Genomic DNA, 17,796 nt, shown 5'->3' on the forward strand with positions numbered 1-17,796 from the left:
TGTGTGACATCAGCCTCTGGCACTGTCACTAAACAAAACACAGCTGTGTTGCTTGGTTTGCTTGCCATGTGTGGGGACAGATCATACAGGCTGGAGTGTCCCCTGCCCCCGGCCCCACCGTTGGGCCCCAGTGATGGTGCACGTCTGTACTGAACGCATTTCAGAGAGAGAACACCGAATTGATGGGCGTGGGAGCCCCTCCTCCTCCAATGCCTCCTTCAGGTAATGCATCCCCCTAAAACATCCAACTGTGACCCCTGGATATGCTGCTGTGTTCCATTCCCCACTCCCTCTGTAATATCAGGGCCACACAGAGTGGTTTATCCGGGGACCCTGCAGGGCTGCATGGGGACCCTCCCTTTAGCTTGCCCTCGTTGGCTTTATTAGTCATTCCTTAGTAGTTAGCTGAAATGCATTAAGACTTAAAGGTGCCCAGAAGACTCATCCTTGTATGTGTAAGATGTTTGTGTAGAAGTGTGGATCTGGTCTGAGTTCAGGAGGAAGAAGAGTGGATTTGGAGACTTTCCAGGGGTGCTGGTGGGCAGGGGTGGGAAGACACAGCCTCTGGAAGGAAATGCAGCTTTGACTTCTTTGGGCTTTTCCAAGCACTTTAACTTCACAAATGATCTGGAGACTTTTTCTCTTTTATCAATAGGCCTCTTGAAATAGCAACTGAAGGAGGAAGCAAGGTTGTTTTGGTTCCCCCCTGCCCCTCAGCTCACTCCTTGTCCTCATAGATGCAGCTCCTCAGAGTTGAGTTAGTCTGACCCCGAGGTGCTGCCTGTCACGCTTAGCCCCACAAGGGGACACTGGCAGAGACTGTGGGCCCACGTTGGTGTGAGCAGTGCCAAGGGGGACCGCAAGCTGCTCTGTCTCCTGTTGGCAGCTGCCTTTTGCTGAGCGTTTTACCTCTAAGGCCTCTGGCCAGTGTCCCTGGAGGAGCCTGGAGGCCAGCAGCTCACCTCCCTGGTGTTCCCTCTCTCCTCCCTGGGACATCGCTTCTGCCCTCCAGGGCCAGGCCGGCACAGACATGCAGGGGCTCTGGTGGCCAGCAGACACAGGACACACTCAGTATTCCCAGTGTGAGGAGCTGTGTCACCCCAGTGCATACATAGGAACTTTGGTCAAAGAAAGCTCTGGTAGCCCTTCCTGTAAACTCAGGAACCTTACATGCAGTAAAGGAAGCTGCGGCTCGTGTCCAGGAGGAGTATTTCTAGTCCCAGCAGCTGGGGTGTCCCAAGCCGGGAGCTTTGAAGGCCTGTCATTAGCAGTGGCATTTCAGATTTTCTGTGGTCTGTCCCTCAGGGCTATGTGAATCCTGGTGAGCCAAGAGACAATTCTCTCAAGTGAAAGGTCCCCTTGCTTAGAAAACAGGATGATGTTGTATGTTTTTAACCTTTGTTACAGTGTTAGCAACATTGCTGGATGTTTAAGAGGGGCTGTGTTAGTGTTCAGATTGCGTCTGTTGCTGTGTGCATGTGTGTGTTTAACCAAAGGGAGGAGAGCCTAATTCTGACATTGTGAGTTGTTTGTACAGTGAAATGGAGTAGACTACGATTTTCCTATTGCCAAAAAAAAAAAAGTGGGCCAAGGAGCTCTGAAATTACCAAAAGGACTAGGAAAGGAGTCCACTTCCTGAGTTCTGTGCCCAAATGAAAACCGGGGTGTTCGGGTTAACCCAGCAAGCCCATGTGGGTTTAGGGCCGAGGCCAGGGCACATGGATGCTGTTCTGACCTCTCCACGCCCAGAGCTGCTGGATTCATGGTCGTGGTGAGAAGGCAACAGCTTGAGGTTTGCTCTTCTGCAGACTATTTTGTGTGGCTTGATCTGTCACCGGGGCTGCTGGTATTCCCGCTCCCGGACGTGAGAAGTGCAGCATTCACTCCACAGAGCAGTTTGCCGCAGGTTTTGTCTAAACCAGTGCCCGTGGCCGTGAGTCAGGGCCACCCGCTGCAAGCCTGGCCCTCCTGGGCGTTATTGTACCTAACCTTTGGCTTTTTAACTAGGGAGGATCCAGGTACAGCCGTGGTTAGGTCAGCTTGATTACCAAATTACCCAAAGCCTAAAATGACTATGCAGCACGGGACTGAGTCCTCTGCCCAGTACTGCGGGGGCTCGGGAAGCAGCGGAAGGAGGCAGGGGAGCTCGAGGCCCAGCCCCAAGCTCAGGAGATGGATGCTGTGAGCCCCCCATGCCCCGCCCCGCCTGGTGGTCTCAGGCTAGTCCCTACTCTAACCTTCCTCAACCATAGATGGAACTGCTGGGCAGGGTCCCCTGCAGACCCTCACTTCCTCCTATCCCCACCCAGCCTTTTGGTTCTCCCTAAACATTGCTCTTACAGCTCAGCCGCCTCACCTGCTTTCTCTAAGTCATTTATTCTTTTTTATGGCCCTTGGGGATGAGGTTTACTTGAAAAGCTTTCAGCCAAGTTTCACAGTAAAGGGAAGGTGTATTGGCCAAGAAGTACCTTGAATTGAATAGTGTGCATGTCCAGACCCCAGGCAGGACCAGCACGTCCTTATCCCCCTGTGGCCAGGAGTAGGAGCGTGTTGGTTCTCCAGATGACAAATGGATGAGTCATTTCCTGGTGGTTCACATCCAGCAGATACCATCTCCCCAGAGGCCTCATTCCAGGCCTGGGTCTCCCTTTGCCCTTTCTGAGCCCACGCATCTTGTACTCCTCAGGAGGGATGGAAGGAGCACCCCAGGGGCCAGTCTGCTTTGTTTCCTGGGTAACCTGGTGTTAGCCTGTGTCCCCACGATGGCCAGCTAGCTGGGTCCCCAGGATGCAAGTGGGGCAGAGCTCCCAGTGCCTGGTTCTCGGTTACTGTGGGAAACGCACCATTTTCAGGAGCGAGAAGGCCAGGATGGTCTGGGTTTGCCCTTCCTTCTGTCACTTACACCCACACAGCTCTCTCAGGACACCTGTCATTGGGGAGAACCAGATCCTGGCTTAGCCTGCAGACTCCAGGCTGTGACAAAGCCAAGCCAGACTAGGCCCCCTGTCACCTGGAGCTCCTCCCAGCAGCAGCTGGCTGGGGTTTGCACCTTAACTAGAAAAAGGACTCCTGCTGGTAAATCCACTTTGCAGGGTGGGTCAGTCCTTGCACAGGGGGCTATGCCTGTTCCCCCATGGCCCGGAGCGACGTGCTGATGAAGAGAGAAAGGGAAGTGCGCAGTGGGCCCTGTGCACACCGAGGCTCTGTCAGGGGCCGGGCCCTGGTCTCTTCCCGGGGCTGAGACAGCGAGGTTTCGGTTCCCAGCCGTGAGGTCATGAGCGAGCCTGGGACTGTCACTTCCCACAGATGCCTTGAGAACGACAAGCCAAACATTAGAACACTAGAAAATGCCAGAAATTCAATCAACAGACATAGATCCCCTTAAAATACGGAAATGTGTTGGAACATGGTCAGTCAGCTGCCTTTGTTAGAAATGTGGCTTCCACAGCAGCTTTGAGCGATGGTTTCATGTGCACGTTCCGTTTGCTCTTTCACCCTGGTTTGCCCCAGACCTAAACGCGCCATCTAGACATTGCCTGTCGTAGAGTTCAGTGGTGCAGGTCTTTCACGTGCTACAGTTATACAACGTTGTGTCCCACCAGGTGATGCTCTACACGCTGTATTTTAAGGTTGAGAACGTTTCACGGTTGGGGATCTCAGAACAGTGCTAAATTCAAGCACTGTTTCTTCCTGTGAAGAAAAAGAATGTCTATATTGCACCTCAGATTGTCAGAAGGTGGAAATGGAAATAAATTATCTTAAATGAAAAAAGTCTAATCGTTGGCTTCACGTTTTATGGAATTTGCACTCTTCTTAGTGACATCAGTGGCTTTTTCTGGGGTCAAATAGATGTTTTTTACCATGTAGGGTGAGCATTTAGGGCTTGTCCAGATGTGTGTGTCTCATGGAAAATGGTAAGAAAAGGAGCATTGCTCTGAGTGACAAGGAGCCAGGAATTGGCACTTTGGGGGTATGTCCCACCCTGGACTGGACCTCTGCCCAGGGCCTCCTGGTTGCCTCGAAGGCCCTCCCGTTGGAATCCCAGTCCTGCTTTTCCTCTGAGTCCAGGCTGCTCACCTCTTGCATTTGGGGGCTTGGGGGGCTGTAAACGGAAACTGATTACAGCTCCTACCTAATACAGACAGGATGCCTTTATGGGTCCTTTCCAACTTGGTTTGACAGATATATTTTGTGAAATATTTGGGCTTTCTCTTTTTCTGATTGTAGGAGGTCAGTAGCCACGTTTCTAACACTGTGGCCTGAACAGATACAGGCAGTGAAGCCGAGAAGCAGTAAAGGGCCTGAGGAAGAATTCTTGGTACCAAAGCCTGAAGCAGCAGGCTCCACTTTAAGGATCCAGGGGGCAGGCTGGTTACCCGCCCCCAGTGTCTGACATGGGCTGGGAGTGTGCACCCTGTGCTCAGTGGGGTGGGGACCAACCTCCATATTCCTCGATCTCCCACCCAGTCTTGAGGACCCCGCCCTCTCTTAACCAAACATGGAGGGATGACCAGATCCCCTCAGCTCAGACATCACATCTGATGTTTCCCCAGGTGCAGTAGCCCAGGGCTGGATTCAGAGGCAACTCCAGGGAAGGGGATGGACCCCTCTGATGGGCAGCAGAACCCTGAGGGGAAGGGTCATGGCCATAGGCCCAGGTCCTGTTCCATCTTCCCCATAATCTTCTGCCAAATCATCGTTCGATCCTCAGTTTCTTCGTCTGTAAGATGGGAAGGAAATCATCACCCGTCCTAGAAGTGTCCTGTGAGAGTCAGATGCAGCATATGCAAACATACTTTGCACATGGCGGAGTTGTGCTTATCGCTGGCCAACCCATTCCCTCGTTTTCCTGATAAGGAATAAACCCAGGGAGGTGAACCCATAGGAAGGGTCCTGTCCATTGAACACAAAAGAAAGAAAAAGAACCAAAGTTTTCAGTTTACATTTTATAGGAACAAATTGAACATGTATTATTTGAAATTCACAAATTAAATATAGAAGAAATGTAAACAATTAAGCTTCCAAATGGTATTACTTTGTAAGTTGCAACTTTTTGCTTCTGACTTTGTCAATGCCAAAAACCACACTAACACCTGGAATGCCCTGAGTGACAGTTTTCCTCCTCACATCCATGCTGAACGCCCCTGTCTGCAGCCGCAACCAGGCTCTCCTGCCACAGCGCAAGAAATGCTCCATTCTTCTAAAGAAGCATCATCCCTCTTCCCATATTTGGGACAAAGGTCTTATTCATGAAGCCATTTTTTAATGTCACAAGAAGTCCCCTTTCCTCCCACATTCAGATATCTGCACAGATTGCTCAGGGAGCAATGGGGCATGTTTGCTTCGTGATGAGGAGGGAGGAGCAAAGGATGCACAGAGAGGATGACCATCCAGTTCAGTGTGGCTCAAAGAGACCCCCAAAGTCATGCTGACTTCCGTCCCTGCCCAGCCTACCTCTTATCTCCTGGGGTCTCAAAAGAGAGAAGTTAGACACTTTGTTGCCACTTCCCAAGTGACCCCCAGTGATGAGGAAGGTTCTTGGGCAACTGTCTGATCCTGTACTTAGGAACAATTGGTCTCTGGGTGTGTTAGGGCCAGAGGGGAAGGGAAGAGGCTCCTTGTACAGTCAAGTTAGGTTTAATGAGCACCTACTGTATGACAGGGACCATCAGGCTTCAGGACCACCAAATGAATAGCAAGGCTATTTTCCTTCAGAAACTATCAGTGGGGTTGGGGCACAGCTGAAGTTATAAGGAATTGCATCTATATGTGGCTGTACACATATATATGTTTATAGCATGAAGTATGAGAAAATATAGTCAAAATGTGACTATATGTAATATATAACAATTTATGAATGTTACTTTATAATTTATTATGTAGAAAATATAGAATGCTTTAGTTATTATTGGAGTGTACTGTGTGGAATCAGAGTGGGCCTCCCTGAGGAGGTGCCATGGAGCTAGATTTTGGATAATAAAGGTCAGAGTGGTGAGGATGTTAATCCTGTCATGATCCCATGAAGAAAGTTTGTGTTCCCCAATTTCTGATGAGACGATCCTATACCCACCACCTCCTTTACCTGCATCACCCCTCCACCTCCCTGGACTTCTATGCTGTGTCCCCAGGCCCAAGATCGTCCCTCCACACCACATTCATATGTTCTAGGATGAATCATGCGCCCTCCAAAACTTACATGCTCAAGTCCTAACTCCCAGGGCCTCAGAATGTGGCCTTATTTGGAAAAAGATTCTTAATTATAATTAGTTAGGATGAGGCCATACTGAATAGGGCAGATCCCTACTCCAATGGGGCTGGTGTCCTTACAAAAAGAGGGAACCTGGACACAGACACACATACAGAGTTTAAATACCTGAGTCCCCAGGTCATGAGTGGGAAATGAGAGTCAGCATGAGTCAGGTTGGGAGGCCCCACATGTTTATTGAACACCTGTTATGCACCAGGCACCATGCTAGGCACATTGACCCCCAGAGCGACCCGGGAGGTGAGTGATATTGTCCCTGTTGTACAGAAGAGGAAACTGAAGCTCAGAGGACACATGACTTGCCGAGGGTAAACAGGCGGGGTCCCCCCAGGCCTCCAGGGTTGGCCCCTAGTTTTCTGACTGGGGAGTTCGGGTCCTGTGGACAGAGTCCCTGTCCCATCCCCTGAGGCCCTCCTCTGGGTCCTCCTCAGCAGCGTCGTCCTCACTCACCTCCTCTTCTTTTCTCCGACTCCGGATGGTGCTCTGAGCACTCTAAATAATAATCATCATCATCACAGCAACAACGTTAATGATAATAATGACAACCACAAGTACTGAGCCTTTTCTCAGTGCTTTGTGCAGATTTGTTCTCCTGATACCGCAGCCGCTCAAGGGGAAGGCGGTGCTGTTATTAGCCCTGCTTTGCAGGTGAGGAATGTAAGGCATCAAGAGGTTAAGCAACTTTCCTGAGGTCACTCAGCTTGGGAGGAGTGGGCTTGGATTCAGTCACACTGGCTGGGACCATACTTCCTCCATTGCCTTTGGAAATAACTAATCAGAAAGCCAAGAGACACCCCCTGCCTCCTCCACACGCTGTGGGACGAGCTTCCCCCTCGTACTCCACCCACTGGGTGACTGAACCTACCCTATTGGCATGAGGCTGTTTTGAGTCTATTTATGCGACTCAGTTAAATACTAAGAGGTTTCCTTGCAGGAATATAAATGTGCCTGATCACAGGTGTCGCTGGGTTTGTTTGTGAGGTACATGTAGTATATGCGCCACCTGACTTTCCTGAATGCTGACTTCTGGAACCCACCGAGTGCATGAGGGGGTGAGGTGGGGGGCAGAAGAGGACCATCCTGAGGCCATGCTATGCAAGTGCACATTACTGCATCAGGCCTCTAGGGGGAGCTCAAGACACGGGGCGGCCGCACCCCTGTGTTCCGCGGTTTATTGATTCCTCTTCCAGGCAAGTCCAGATCAGACTCGCCGGCAGCGCCTCCTTCTCAACGTCTCCTTTCAGACTCATGTCCTCAGATAGCCTCTCCCGAGTCATTCCACTTTGTCTCAGGTCTAATAGCCCCATCCCCAGTGCTCACCTGGCCAGAGAGAGACCACGGACGAGCTGCGGAGGGGGTGGTATCCGTGAGCAGCCGAGCGCCGTAATGCCCATTAACTCCACACATCTTGGCTCTAAAATCCTGCAATGGAGAGACTCCGGTGGGTTAGAGCCAATCAGGAAACAAAGATAGGGGGTGGGAGTGGAAAATGGTGGGACAGTTAACACTGCCTGAACCCCGACCTGCACCTATCTGGGAACCTCCTGATCATTATTCTACATGATCTACAGCAGCTCGGTAAGTGGGCATTATCATCCTGTTTATAGATGGGGAAACTGAGGCCCATTGAGGCTAGATAATACGTCCAGAGTCACACAGGAAAATTAGAGCTCACTCTCACCCCAAAAGGAATATCACAGAGATGGGCGAAGAGCCCACTGAAGGTACACATCCTTTTCTTTTTTAAAATATTTTTTAAAATTTATTTTTAGAGAGATGGGAAGGGAGGGAGAAAGAGAGGAAGAGCAACATATTGATCAGTTGCCTCTCACTCGCCCCCAACCGGGAAGCTGGCTCGCAACCTGAGCACGTGCCCTGACCTGGAATCCAACCAGCAACCTTTCGGTTCACGGGCGGGTGCCCAATCCACTGAGCCACTCCAGCCAGAGCCGGAGCTACAAATTCTTTGACATGCCTCCAATTAGGAGCTGGAATATAATTCTGCTTCCCTTGAATGTGGCCTTAGTGACTCACTTCTAAGAATAGCATGCAGCATAAGTGACCCTAAGTAACTTCTAAGGTTAAGTCACAAAAGGCGATGATTTCCTTCTGGCTCTGAGTGGGGATGGATACTTGTTCCAAGACCAGCTGCCATGTTGTGAGGAGGCCCACACCACTTGGAGAGGTCACAGGCAGGTATTCAGGCTCCAGGACCCAGACAGTATGGGCTTTCTGTGTGTGTGTGGCTCCTGCAGTTGTCCTGGGCCCTGAGCTCAGAAGGAACCAACTGTTGCCATCTTGAATTCTTAATTATTATTGAAAAGAAGGTCCATATTTTCATTTTGCACTGATCTCTGCAAATTACATGGCATGTCCTGTACCCAGATGACAGCCATCAACTATCAGACATGAGAGAGGAAGCCTTGGAAAGGGACCCCACCCCAGCTACTGACTGTTCGAAAACCGATGAAAGACCCAAGTGAGGACCATCACAAGTGACTACTGTTCCACGCCATCAGGCGTGGCACAGTGTGTCATAGGGTTTCACACCATCGGGCATGGTGCGGTGTGTTACAGGTCACTCAGAACGCAAATGCTAGATTTTCATCAGTTCAGGTGGGGCAACAAGCATCTCATGAACATCCAAATAATAGGAAGCAGCAGCTTAGAGAGGCTTTTAGTTGTTGTTGATTCATTCGCTTGTTTTTAAACACCCAGTGATGAGGGACACATTGATGTTCCAGATACAAAGTGTTCGGAAATTCCCCGCCTTTAGGTTTGGCACCAAGGGGCAGATGTTTTACAGTTCATCAGAATGAGTCTTTAAAATTATAAAAATTACAAAATGTTGTCAACAAAAACTGCTTCTGTCAAGAGAGAACCCATGTTGAATTCAGCCCCGCACTCCAGTGGGGTGTGGCATTTGTGACCTACCTCCAGATCCCGCTCCAGGTCATAGCTTTCCAGGGTCTGGAAGGCACCGGAGTACACCTCTACCGCTTTGGCATGGAACACCAGCTCAATGGTCACAAAGTCCGAAAAAATTTTCTGTGGGGAGAGAAGTGCAAGTCACATAAGCAACACTGTCAGACGGAGAGTCCTGGGGTCACCTCGCATGTGGACAAATTAGGGGGTGAGGGGAGTTAGTCATCCTTATGGGGACAGGTTCTAGGTCATTGGTATTTTTAATTTGTTTGTTTAAACAGATAACGCATTTCCATTCAAAAGCTGCCCTGCAGAGGGATTATTCCAGAAATGTAGAGGCCTCGTTTCTCAGTGAGGACTTTCTAAAGAGCGCCCTTTCCTCAGATCTGTCACCCTGGGCTCAAACACTCAGCCTTTGCTTCTCTCATTTCGAGGACAAATGTTTGCAGGTTGATGGCTTCAAACCTTCATTCTCTGCCACCAATGAGCTGTGAGTGGGTCTTTCAGGAGAGGAAGGGGTGGTACTGGTAGACATTGCTCAGCCAAGAGGCCCCACAACCTGACCACTTAGCTCATTAAAATAGAAGTAGGTGTTGGGTCCTCTTGACTAGATGGTTCAGGTTAGCTCAGTAAGCTCTTGTAGAGGTCCTACTGCCCCTTTGGCCCCAGTGCAGGCTCCTACTGTGTGCAGGGCCTAGCACAAGCTCCTATTGTGTGCCAAGCCTAAGAGGAGACTCCTACTGGGTGTTAGGCCTCTGCAGAAGCTCTTATGTGTTTGTGGCCTAGCATTAGCTCCTACTGTGTTCAGGGCCCTAGCAGGACACACGCTTGGTTCCAGGGGAGGAGCCTGCAGTTTGGAAACACACCACTTTGGGCTACATGGAAAGCACCTGGGGGAAGGCACGCCAGAGGGAGCCTGCAAGGCATCCTGGGAGAAGAAAGAGGAGAGGGTCCCAAGGCTGATGGAAATACCTGCCTCCTTTCCTCTTGGCAGGCAGCCCTGGTGGTAACAGCTGTGAATCAAGAGGTGGGATCAAGCCCTCACCCTGCTGTTTCCTGGCATGGGACGTGGGGAATGACATCCTCTCCAGCCTCAGTTTATTCATCTGCATGACAGGGACAGGGCGGTCCCCATTCACAGCGCACTGAGAATGTGCTCCCCACATGAGCACCAGCCCCACCTGGGAGCTGGTCAGAAATGCCAATTCTCCAGCTCACTCAGACCCACGGAGTGGGAATCTAGGACAGGCCTATGATCGGAGCCCTCCAGGTGACTGCTGAAGTGTGCTCAGGTACGTGAACTTGCATATGAAAGCGTTACTTACCTTCTTTCATAGGGGCTGGAGAGCTCCTTTGGAAATAGGATCATGTTATTAGAAGTACAACCTAAAACCAATATGGTGGCAGTTGCTGTTTCAAATTCTGCATTTTTATCGCTTAACATTTGGAGGGCTTTTTAGGGGGTGGCTTGGCTAAGTGTCTCTGACAAACTTGACCCCAGAACTGCAGCTTCTGTTGGCCCTGATGGTGGAGGGAGGCTGAGAACCTCGCGCCTCGCTAGCTTCCCGCAGAACCCTGCTTTCAGGCCTCAAACATCAGGTGCTTAACAGTAGTCAGCTGGCGGTTCTAAGTCCAGTGAGCAACACAGATGCTTGAGAACTCATTACCACTGTTTCCTCACTCATGCATCTGTTCATTTATTCATTTCCCAAATATTTCCTGAGCATCACTAAGTGCCAGGCCGAGGACCTAGTGCTCAGGACCCATCAGGGGACAAGACAGGCAGGGGGTCTGCCCTGTGGACATGCGGTGGCGGATGCAGGCACAAAGCAGTGAGTGCCCCACCCCACGCTCCACCCCTGAGGAGTGGCACATGTCACGGTGGGGGCCTGTGGCAGGACAGAATGTCAGCTCTATGAGGACAGGGCCTTGCTTTGCTGGCTATGGTGTCCCAGCCTCAGGTATAGCGCCTGGCACATAGGTGTGTATTGAACATTTGTGAGATTAATGAGTAAATTATAGATATAAGTAACCTGTCCCTCTGGGCTAAGTGCCCCCAGAGGGAGCAGAGCAGAGTGTAGTAAGAATGGGGCTCGACCAGTCCAGGGGCCAGGCAACCTTCTCTGAGACATGAGAGAGAGCCTTCCTGGCAGAGGACACAGCCTGTGCAAAGGACCTACAGTACCAGGGGGCGTGGTGCACTTGAGCTTGGAGTAGAGGGTCTATGATGAGGCTGGGGGAGGGGGAGGCTGGGCTGGGGCTTCCAGAGCCTTGGGAAGAGGATTTTGGCCTTTGTCCTTGGAACAAGAGGACACGGGGAGGGGTGTTACCCCAAAACTGACAGATGGGAGCTGCCTTTGCTGAGATCTTTGTGGCTGCATTTGGAAAATGGACTAGAGGGGGGATGTCACATGGCTGCAGGGGCCTGTGTGACCAGCTTGTTCTTTAAAGCCCTGATGCCCTCTTGTAAGAGCTGGGCTCTGGGTCCAGGGTCCTGGGTTGCACTGGGGCGGTATCTGGGCAGAAGGAGGAAGGCACCTGTGCATTTAGAGCTTCATGGAGAAAAGGGGAAAGTCAGGGCAAGTCCCTTGTGTCCTTGTGTGGAAAGAAAAGGGACTCGGGAGACAAACGCTGCCAAGTTCTCCTGTTGGGAGGCTGGGTCTGGGTGTTGAGGGGGCAGGGCTGCCATGCTGGCGACCAGGCAGGCCAGCTGGGATGGACAGCTGCCCTGAGCAGCCGGCCTCCTACCGCCTCGGTCAGGATTAGGCTGGGATTAACTGTGCCAGGAGCTGAGTGGGCACACGCTCTCACACACACGTGTGAACACTCTTACACAGGTGCACACACACATGGGCACAAACAAGGCAACCCTCAGTACTTCCGACACAGGACAGGCCACCCCTACCTGCAGGTCCTTCAGCTTCTGCTTCTGGAAGGCATCCACTGCCTCCTCCAGCTGCTGGGTGGTACGGCTGGTGTCCACCGAGGCCTTCTGCACGCTGGTCTCTGCCTGCCCCAGAGACAGAAAGTATCAGAGGTAGTTCCATTCTGGATCCTTTTCTGTCTCCTTGTCCTACTGGTAGGCCAGCTCTCCTGCCCCTAGGGCTCTCTTGCCAATTTGGTCATCAAAGAACTGGCTGAGTAGGAGGACCACGGCTAAAGGGGCAGGTGCTGCCTGGACCTATTTGCTTGCTACCTATGTGCCCTCATGCAAGTCACTTAATCTCTCTGAGCCTCAATCGTCTTGCCCGTAAACAGGGGACAATGATAAGACCCACTTTGCAGGGTTGTAAGAATTAAGCGGAGCTATTATAACAGGTGCTCCACTGCAGACAATAATTAATTCCTGCATGTGGAACACTCTTAAGTTAATTAACTAATCCCTTGGTTCCTTTGATCAACATCTATATGACCTGACTTTACACAGGCATGAAAGAACCTGGATTTTAGAGTTAGGTGCCCTCAGCTGAATTCCGGGTTTGCCCTTTTAGCTCCCTTGTGACCTTGGGCAAGCGAACTTTCTTAGCCTGGGTTTCCTCATCTAGAATTGCCCTGCTTGTGTGAGTGTTAAATAGGTAACCTGAGAAGGGGATTGATCGCTGACCTGCTGATTAGTGTCAGTGGTGGGACAGAACCCAGGGCTCCTGGCCTCCAGCTGCCCACCTGCCCCGCCCCTGCCCCTAACGTTCTTGTCCTGAGCCTGGCACATACTTGCCCAAGTAGAAGCTCACCTCGCCGTTCTGTGGGGTCTTTCTTTACCTGCATACAATTCTACCTTTCCCAGACAGACAGGTGACCCTCACCTGGGACTGAGAGAGGTGCTGTTAAGGAGCCAGGTTAATCAGAAGCTTCCACCAGAGGGCACCTGTGACCAACCGTCACCCTGGCCCAGTGGCCCCAGGCAGGACTCCAGGGAAGGATACAATTGTTTGCCTATCCCAAGGCGACTTCTGCCTCAGTTTCTCCAGCTTTTCCAGTTGTTTGATCTCCTTATTCTGGGCACATTTGAATTTCTTGATCTCGGCCTAATGGAAGAAGGGGGGCTCTTTCCTGGGGCTCCAGCGCAGCCAGCCCTAGACACTGCCCACCCCACATGCGGTGCCCTCACTCACCCGCGTCTGCTTTATCTGAGCCCCATAGAGTTTCAGGGGGTTGACCACCTTGACCTCCAGCCTCTCGACCTGGGGGAGCACAGGTGTGCAGAGAATCAGTTGATGGAGCCAGGGAGGTGCCTGGGCACTACACAGCCTACAGCCTGCACAGAGCTGTGAGGTGGGGCCTGTGGTGGGTGCAGGGGGGCACGGGATGCCCTCCTTCACCCTTAGGGTTTGGGGCACCAGCCTGGGCTCAGGGCTCTGCCTCTCAAGGGCTTGGGCAAAACACTTCATCTCACCGAGCCTTGTTTTCTTGCCTGTAAATGGGTATAATGACTACTCACCCAGGAATGGGAACTGTTGCTATTCTAGTTCTCCAAACTGCCTTAGGCTTTCAATGGGGGGACTACAGAAACCCACTTGGAACATGGAATAGCCTGGGATTCAGAGCTGACTGGACGTGTGGCCCCCAAGAATACAGCAGGGGGAGCAAGGGGGATGCCTCACACCCCTGCACCAATACCTATGTGCCAAACCTAATAATATCAGGCACTCTAATGAACAGTATCGGTAATAGTAATGACAATCGCAGTTAAAGCAAATGTTAAGCGCTTACTGCAGATCCAGCATCATTTGAAATCAAACTGTGTCACCCTGGAGAAGGCCTAGGGGTGCCCCCCAAGGGTTCCTGAAAACCCTGACTGCGGTGTGCCACCCCAGAGATTCTGACTCAGCAGGTCCAGGGTGTGGCCTGAGAATCTGCATTTCTAACAAGTTTCCAGGTGAGGCTGATGCCTTGAGGATGGGCTCCCTGAAACCCTGGCTCATCAGATAGGCCAGGGGAGCTGCTCGTCCCAAGAGCCCCGTCCTTCTCCTTCACGGAGGCTTATGACCCTTGTAAGGAAAAACTCAATGCTAAAAACAAATTTCCCCTGTGCCAAAAGGGAAAGGGACTTTTCCCTCCCTTTCCTTAAAGCATTTCTTTTAGAAAATGTGTTACTGTGAGTTTATTCTCTATTGTTTTGAGATGTATCTAAATCTTTTTAAAAGCTAAAGAAGCCTCCTGCGGGTTTGAGGCCCCAGGAATGGCAGTCATGTCTTTGAAATGTAAACATCTGGGAAGACGATGCCTCAGGGGCTCCAAGCAGTGACCCCCTGCTTGTCCCGGAAGTGTGAGAAGTTTTCCTTTTCCTTTGGATCAAGACCATCAGCTAACACAGGCGGCCACCCCATCACCAGGTGGAATCAGGACAGCCTGTGTGACACATGGTGCCGAGACCCTCATTGGAGGCCGTGATCCTCGTCTGGAGAGTGTGCACGTGAGGGGTTCTCAGTGCCTGGCTGTGCAGGGATGAGGTTCCTGTCTGTCTTTCCATCGCTAATCGGATGGCCTGTGACGTGCGTGAGTCTGGTTTAATGCTCACTTAGTAGAAAAGCTGTTTTGTTCTTTTCTACAAACACAGAGAGGAGTTTTCGGGGCTGGCAATAAATTTTTCTTTTTAATTACTTTCTAAACATACCGCAGTCTCCTTGGCCCCAGCCCCCAGGATGTCGGTCCCTTCTCAGGCCCTCTGGGCCCCTGGGATGTGCCTCCTGCCTGGGACTCAGGGATCCCCCAGCAGCAATGCTCAGGGCTGGCTTCCTCGGTCTTCTTGTCTTGTCTGCTGCTTGCCCAACTCCAAAAAGCCTCCTGCTCTCAGCCCCACAGACGGAGGTGTGACCCCCCCCCCCCCTCCACACACACCCAAGGAGATGGCCGTGGGCTGTGGCCCGGAAGGGCTGCCTCGATCTTCTGAAACTGACCAAGGCAATGGGGCCAGGTCCTCTGCAACCCCACTCACCTGGGCCTGCCGGTAATCCTGCACTTTGGCCATGTCCTCGGCCAAGTTCCTTATGGTGGCCCGCATCCCGGGATTCTCAGTGTTGGCGAAGTCGATGAGCCGCGTGACGAGCTGGTCAGCCTTGTCCCGCAGCCGGGCCGTCTTCCGGGTGTAGGCAGCCAGCAGAGAGCAGAACTGGCCAAAGTACTTCTCGGCGTTGGTCACTGTGTTCTCCATCACCCGCACCTGGCTGTCCCTGAGGAGGTGGGGGCCTGAGGGGGTGTCTGGGCAGTGACACAGGGCTTACCACTCCCCCATCACCTTCCTCTTGGGTGGCAAGCGCTGTGGCAGGCATCTGGTCTCTGGGACAACACTTAAGGTTAGGTGTCAGCCCATCAAGGCAGGTGCAGGAGACCCGCTGGCTCACTGAGCTGGCCAGTGGCCAGCAGGAAGGCCAATGCGAGTTTGCTTCCAAATCTGACTTCTCTTTCCCGCAATATTTTAGAGGGGCTCCTGTCTCCCTGACAGAGTTAGTCTTCCTTCCCTGGCCTTTCCCTCCGAAATTCCCCTTTTTCTCTCTTTTCCTCAAGCTGTTGAAATTCTCTTCCTTCTCTGAACCCTGAAGAACTTTCTGGGAGACCAGTTTTAGGTTTACAGAAAAACTGAGTGGGAAGTACAGAGAGTTCCCCTGTACCCGCTCCCTGAGCGCACACACTTTCCCGTTGGTAACATCTTGTGTTACTGGGGAACATTGGTTACAAAAGATGAGGCAATAGTGATGCATTAGTAACTAAAACCCGTAGTTTACATCAGGGTTCGCGGTTTGCATGGTGTTGCACATTCTGTGGGTTTTGACAAATGCACGCTGCCTGTATCCACCATCATGGTGTCCCAGAGAGCAGCTTCACCGCCCTGAAAAGCCTGTGCTCTGGCCATCCCGCCCACCCTCCACCCCAGCCCCAAAGTTTGTCCTTCTTGCATGTCACTGACCACTTCCTGTCGTGCTTGGTTTCTCTCACCACCACCCCCAGTCTTGGGGTGGGAGCTTTATGTGCTGCTGCGCAGGTGTTCCATGAGAGTGTGCGGAATGGAATGGGCAAAGGACCCGCGGGATGCAGTCACCTCTAAACAGTCTGGACACCCCCCCCCAACTCCTGGGCCTCCAGCTCCCTGGGCCCCTGTCCCCAGGGCATCGCTGTCTCTCTCCAGTTGACCAGCGGCCCCTGTACAACCCTCCAATCACATCCCTAAAGCTAGAAACTCTGGGAAGGGTTCTTTGTCCTATTTTTAACAAATCTTAACTCATGCACCGGTTTCACAGTTTGCAAAACACTCCGTATGCATTACCCCATGAGGAAGGCACTATTACTAGCTCTGTTTTAAAATGAGTGAGCTGAGGTCCAGAGAGGTAAAACATCTTGCTCAAGGTCACACAGCTGCCGAGCATACCAGCTGCTGCAGGGGAGTCCCAGACCCCATCCACTGGAACCACCTGAGGCATGTGTTTCCCAGGCCCCCAGCCCAGACTTGTGAACCAGAATCCCAGGGGGCTGCATTTTTAAAAAAGCACATCGGGTGATTCAGAGACACCCTCAAGTTTATGACCCTCAGAGGAAGCAGGCTGGGGGGTGGGGATGGGCAACAGGTAAGGGACCCGCGAGTTGTGAAAGAGCAATGCTAGAGGCAGGCTGGAGAGAGTGGGGTTGGGACAGTTCTACAGGAGGAGTGACGCCTGGTGGGGCTTTGAGGCGTGAAGAGGGGTTTTCCAGGTGGAGGTGAGTGAGGGAAGTTGGGGATGGACTCTGTGAATTTGGCTGCCTCGGAGTTGTGGGCAGTAACACTGGAGAAGCAGACAGAGACCATATTCTGGTCCTGAGCCCAGTTGTCCCTCGACCGTGAGGTGGGCGTGGTGTGAGGGAAGCTCACTCTCACCACCCCTCCCCTCCCCACCTCCGTCCCCATCAAGCACCCAGCTGCCCCATCTGTCTTGGTGTGTCAGGCCCGGAGAACCCGGCCTGCACCTCCCTACCTCCCAGCCGCGGCCAGCACCAGCACGGGGCCCCTTACCTGAGAAGGACAATGTTCATTGTGACCAGAGGCACCAGCTGTTCTGGTCTTGGGGAATAAGGACAGGACCCCAGGGGTCCTGCACGTCCCTGAGAAGCAGGGCAGGGCTGGGCGCAGCTGCGTGGTCCTGGCTCAAGAGACGCTGCCTCCTGGTTGCTGGGCAACGCGGCCACTCCTGCTGTCCTGGGAGGAGACTCTGCTGGTTGCCTGGCAACCCGTCCCCAAGCCAGCTTCTCCCATTAGGTTAGGAGGGCCTGCCCAGCCTTGCCTGCTCAGGGGAGTCCCACAGAGGCCCCCACTTTCCCTTCGAAGGTGGAGGTTCTCACGGAACAGGGCAGTGTTGTGGGTCCCCAAGAGGTGGCAAGGGTTGGATTTAGGGCAGTTTACCCGGGACTCAGCCATGGGCCCAGCTGTGTTTGTGGGTTCTGTATACTGACCCCTCTTCCTCTGCAGGGGCCTAAGGGAGGGCAGGCAGGGTCCTAGGAGACCTGGTCACTCAGGACTGGTGTGTGGAAAAGCACAGAGTAAATCTGGGCATCTCAAGCCTTGTAGCTGAATGGAGGGGACACAGCATCCGCCCAAAGGAACATCTTAAACATTCTCATCATCATTTTGTTGGTTTTCC

The 17,796-nt window shown here is 52.3% G+C and overlaps 1 protein-coding gene across 1 annotated transcript; it reads right to left on the bottom strand.

The window, feature by feature from the left end:
- Positions 1 to 6,434: 6,434 nt before the first annotated feature.
- CIBAR2 (CBY1 interacting BAR domain containing 2) lies at positions 6,435 to 17,306 on the bottom strand. Its single transcript, XM_090260100.1, has 9 exons — positions 17,172 to 17,306; positions 15,126 to 15,360; positions 13,303 to 13,371; positions 13,114 to 13,215; positions 12,994 to 12,999; positions 12,096 to 12,200; positions 9,200 to 9,313; positions 7,586 to 7,687; positions 6,435 to 6,757 (listed from the first exon to the last, which is right to left on the bottom strand). The coding sequence occupies exons 1-9, from the start codon at positions 17,189 to 17,191 to the stop codon at positions 6,614 to 6,616; spliced, it is 897 nt and encodes a 298-aa protein (XP_090116226.1). The 5' UTR covers positions 17,192 to 17,306; the 3' UTR covers positions 6,435 to 6,613.
- Positions 17,307 to 17,796: the final 490 nt, after the last annotated feature.

Source organism: Furipterus horrens, unplaced genomic scaffold (assembly GCF_987537825.1).
Source record: "Furipterus horrens unplaced genomic scaffold, mFurHor1.1.pri manual_scaffold_13, whole genome shotgun sequence".
Classification (NCBI taxonomy): domain Eukaryota; kingdom Metazoa; phylum Chordata; class Mammalia; order Chiroptera; family Furipteridae; genus Furipterus; species Furipterus horrens.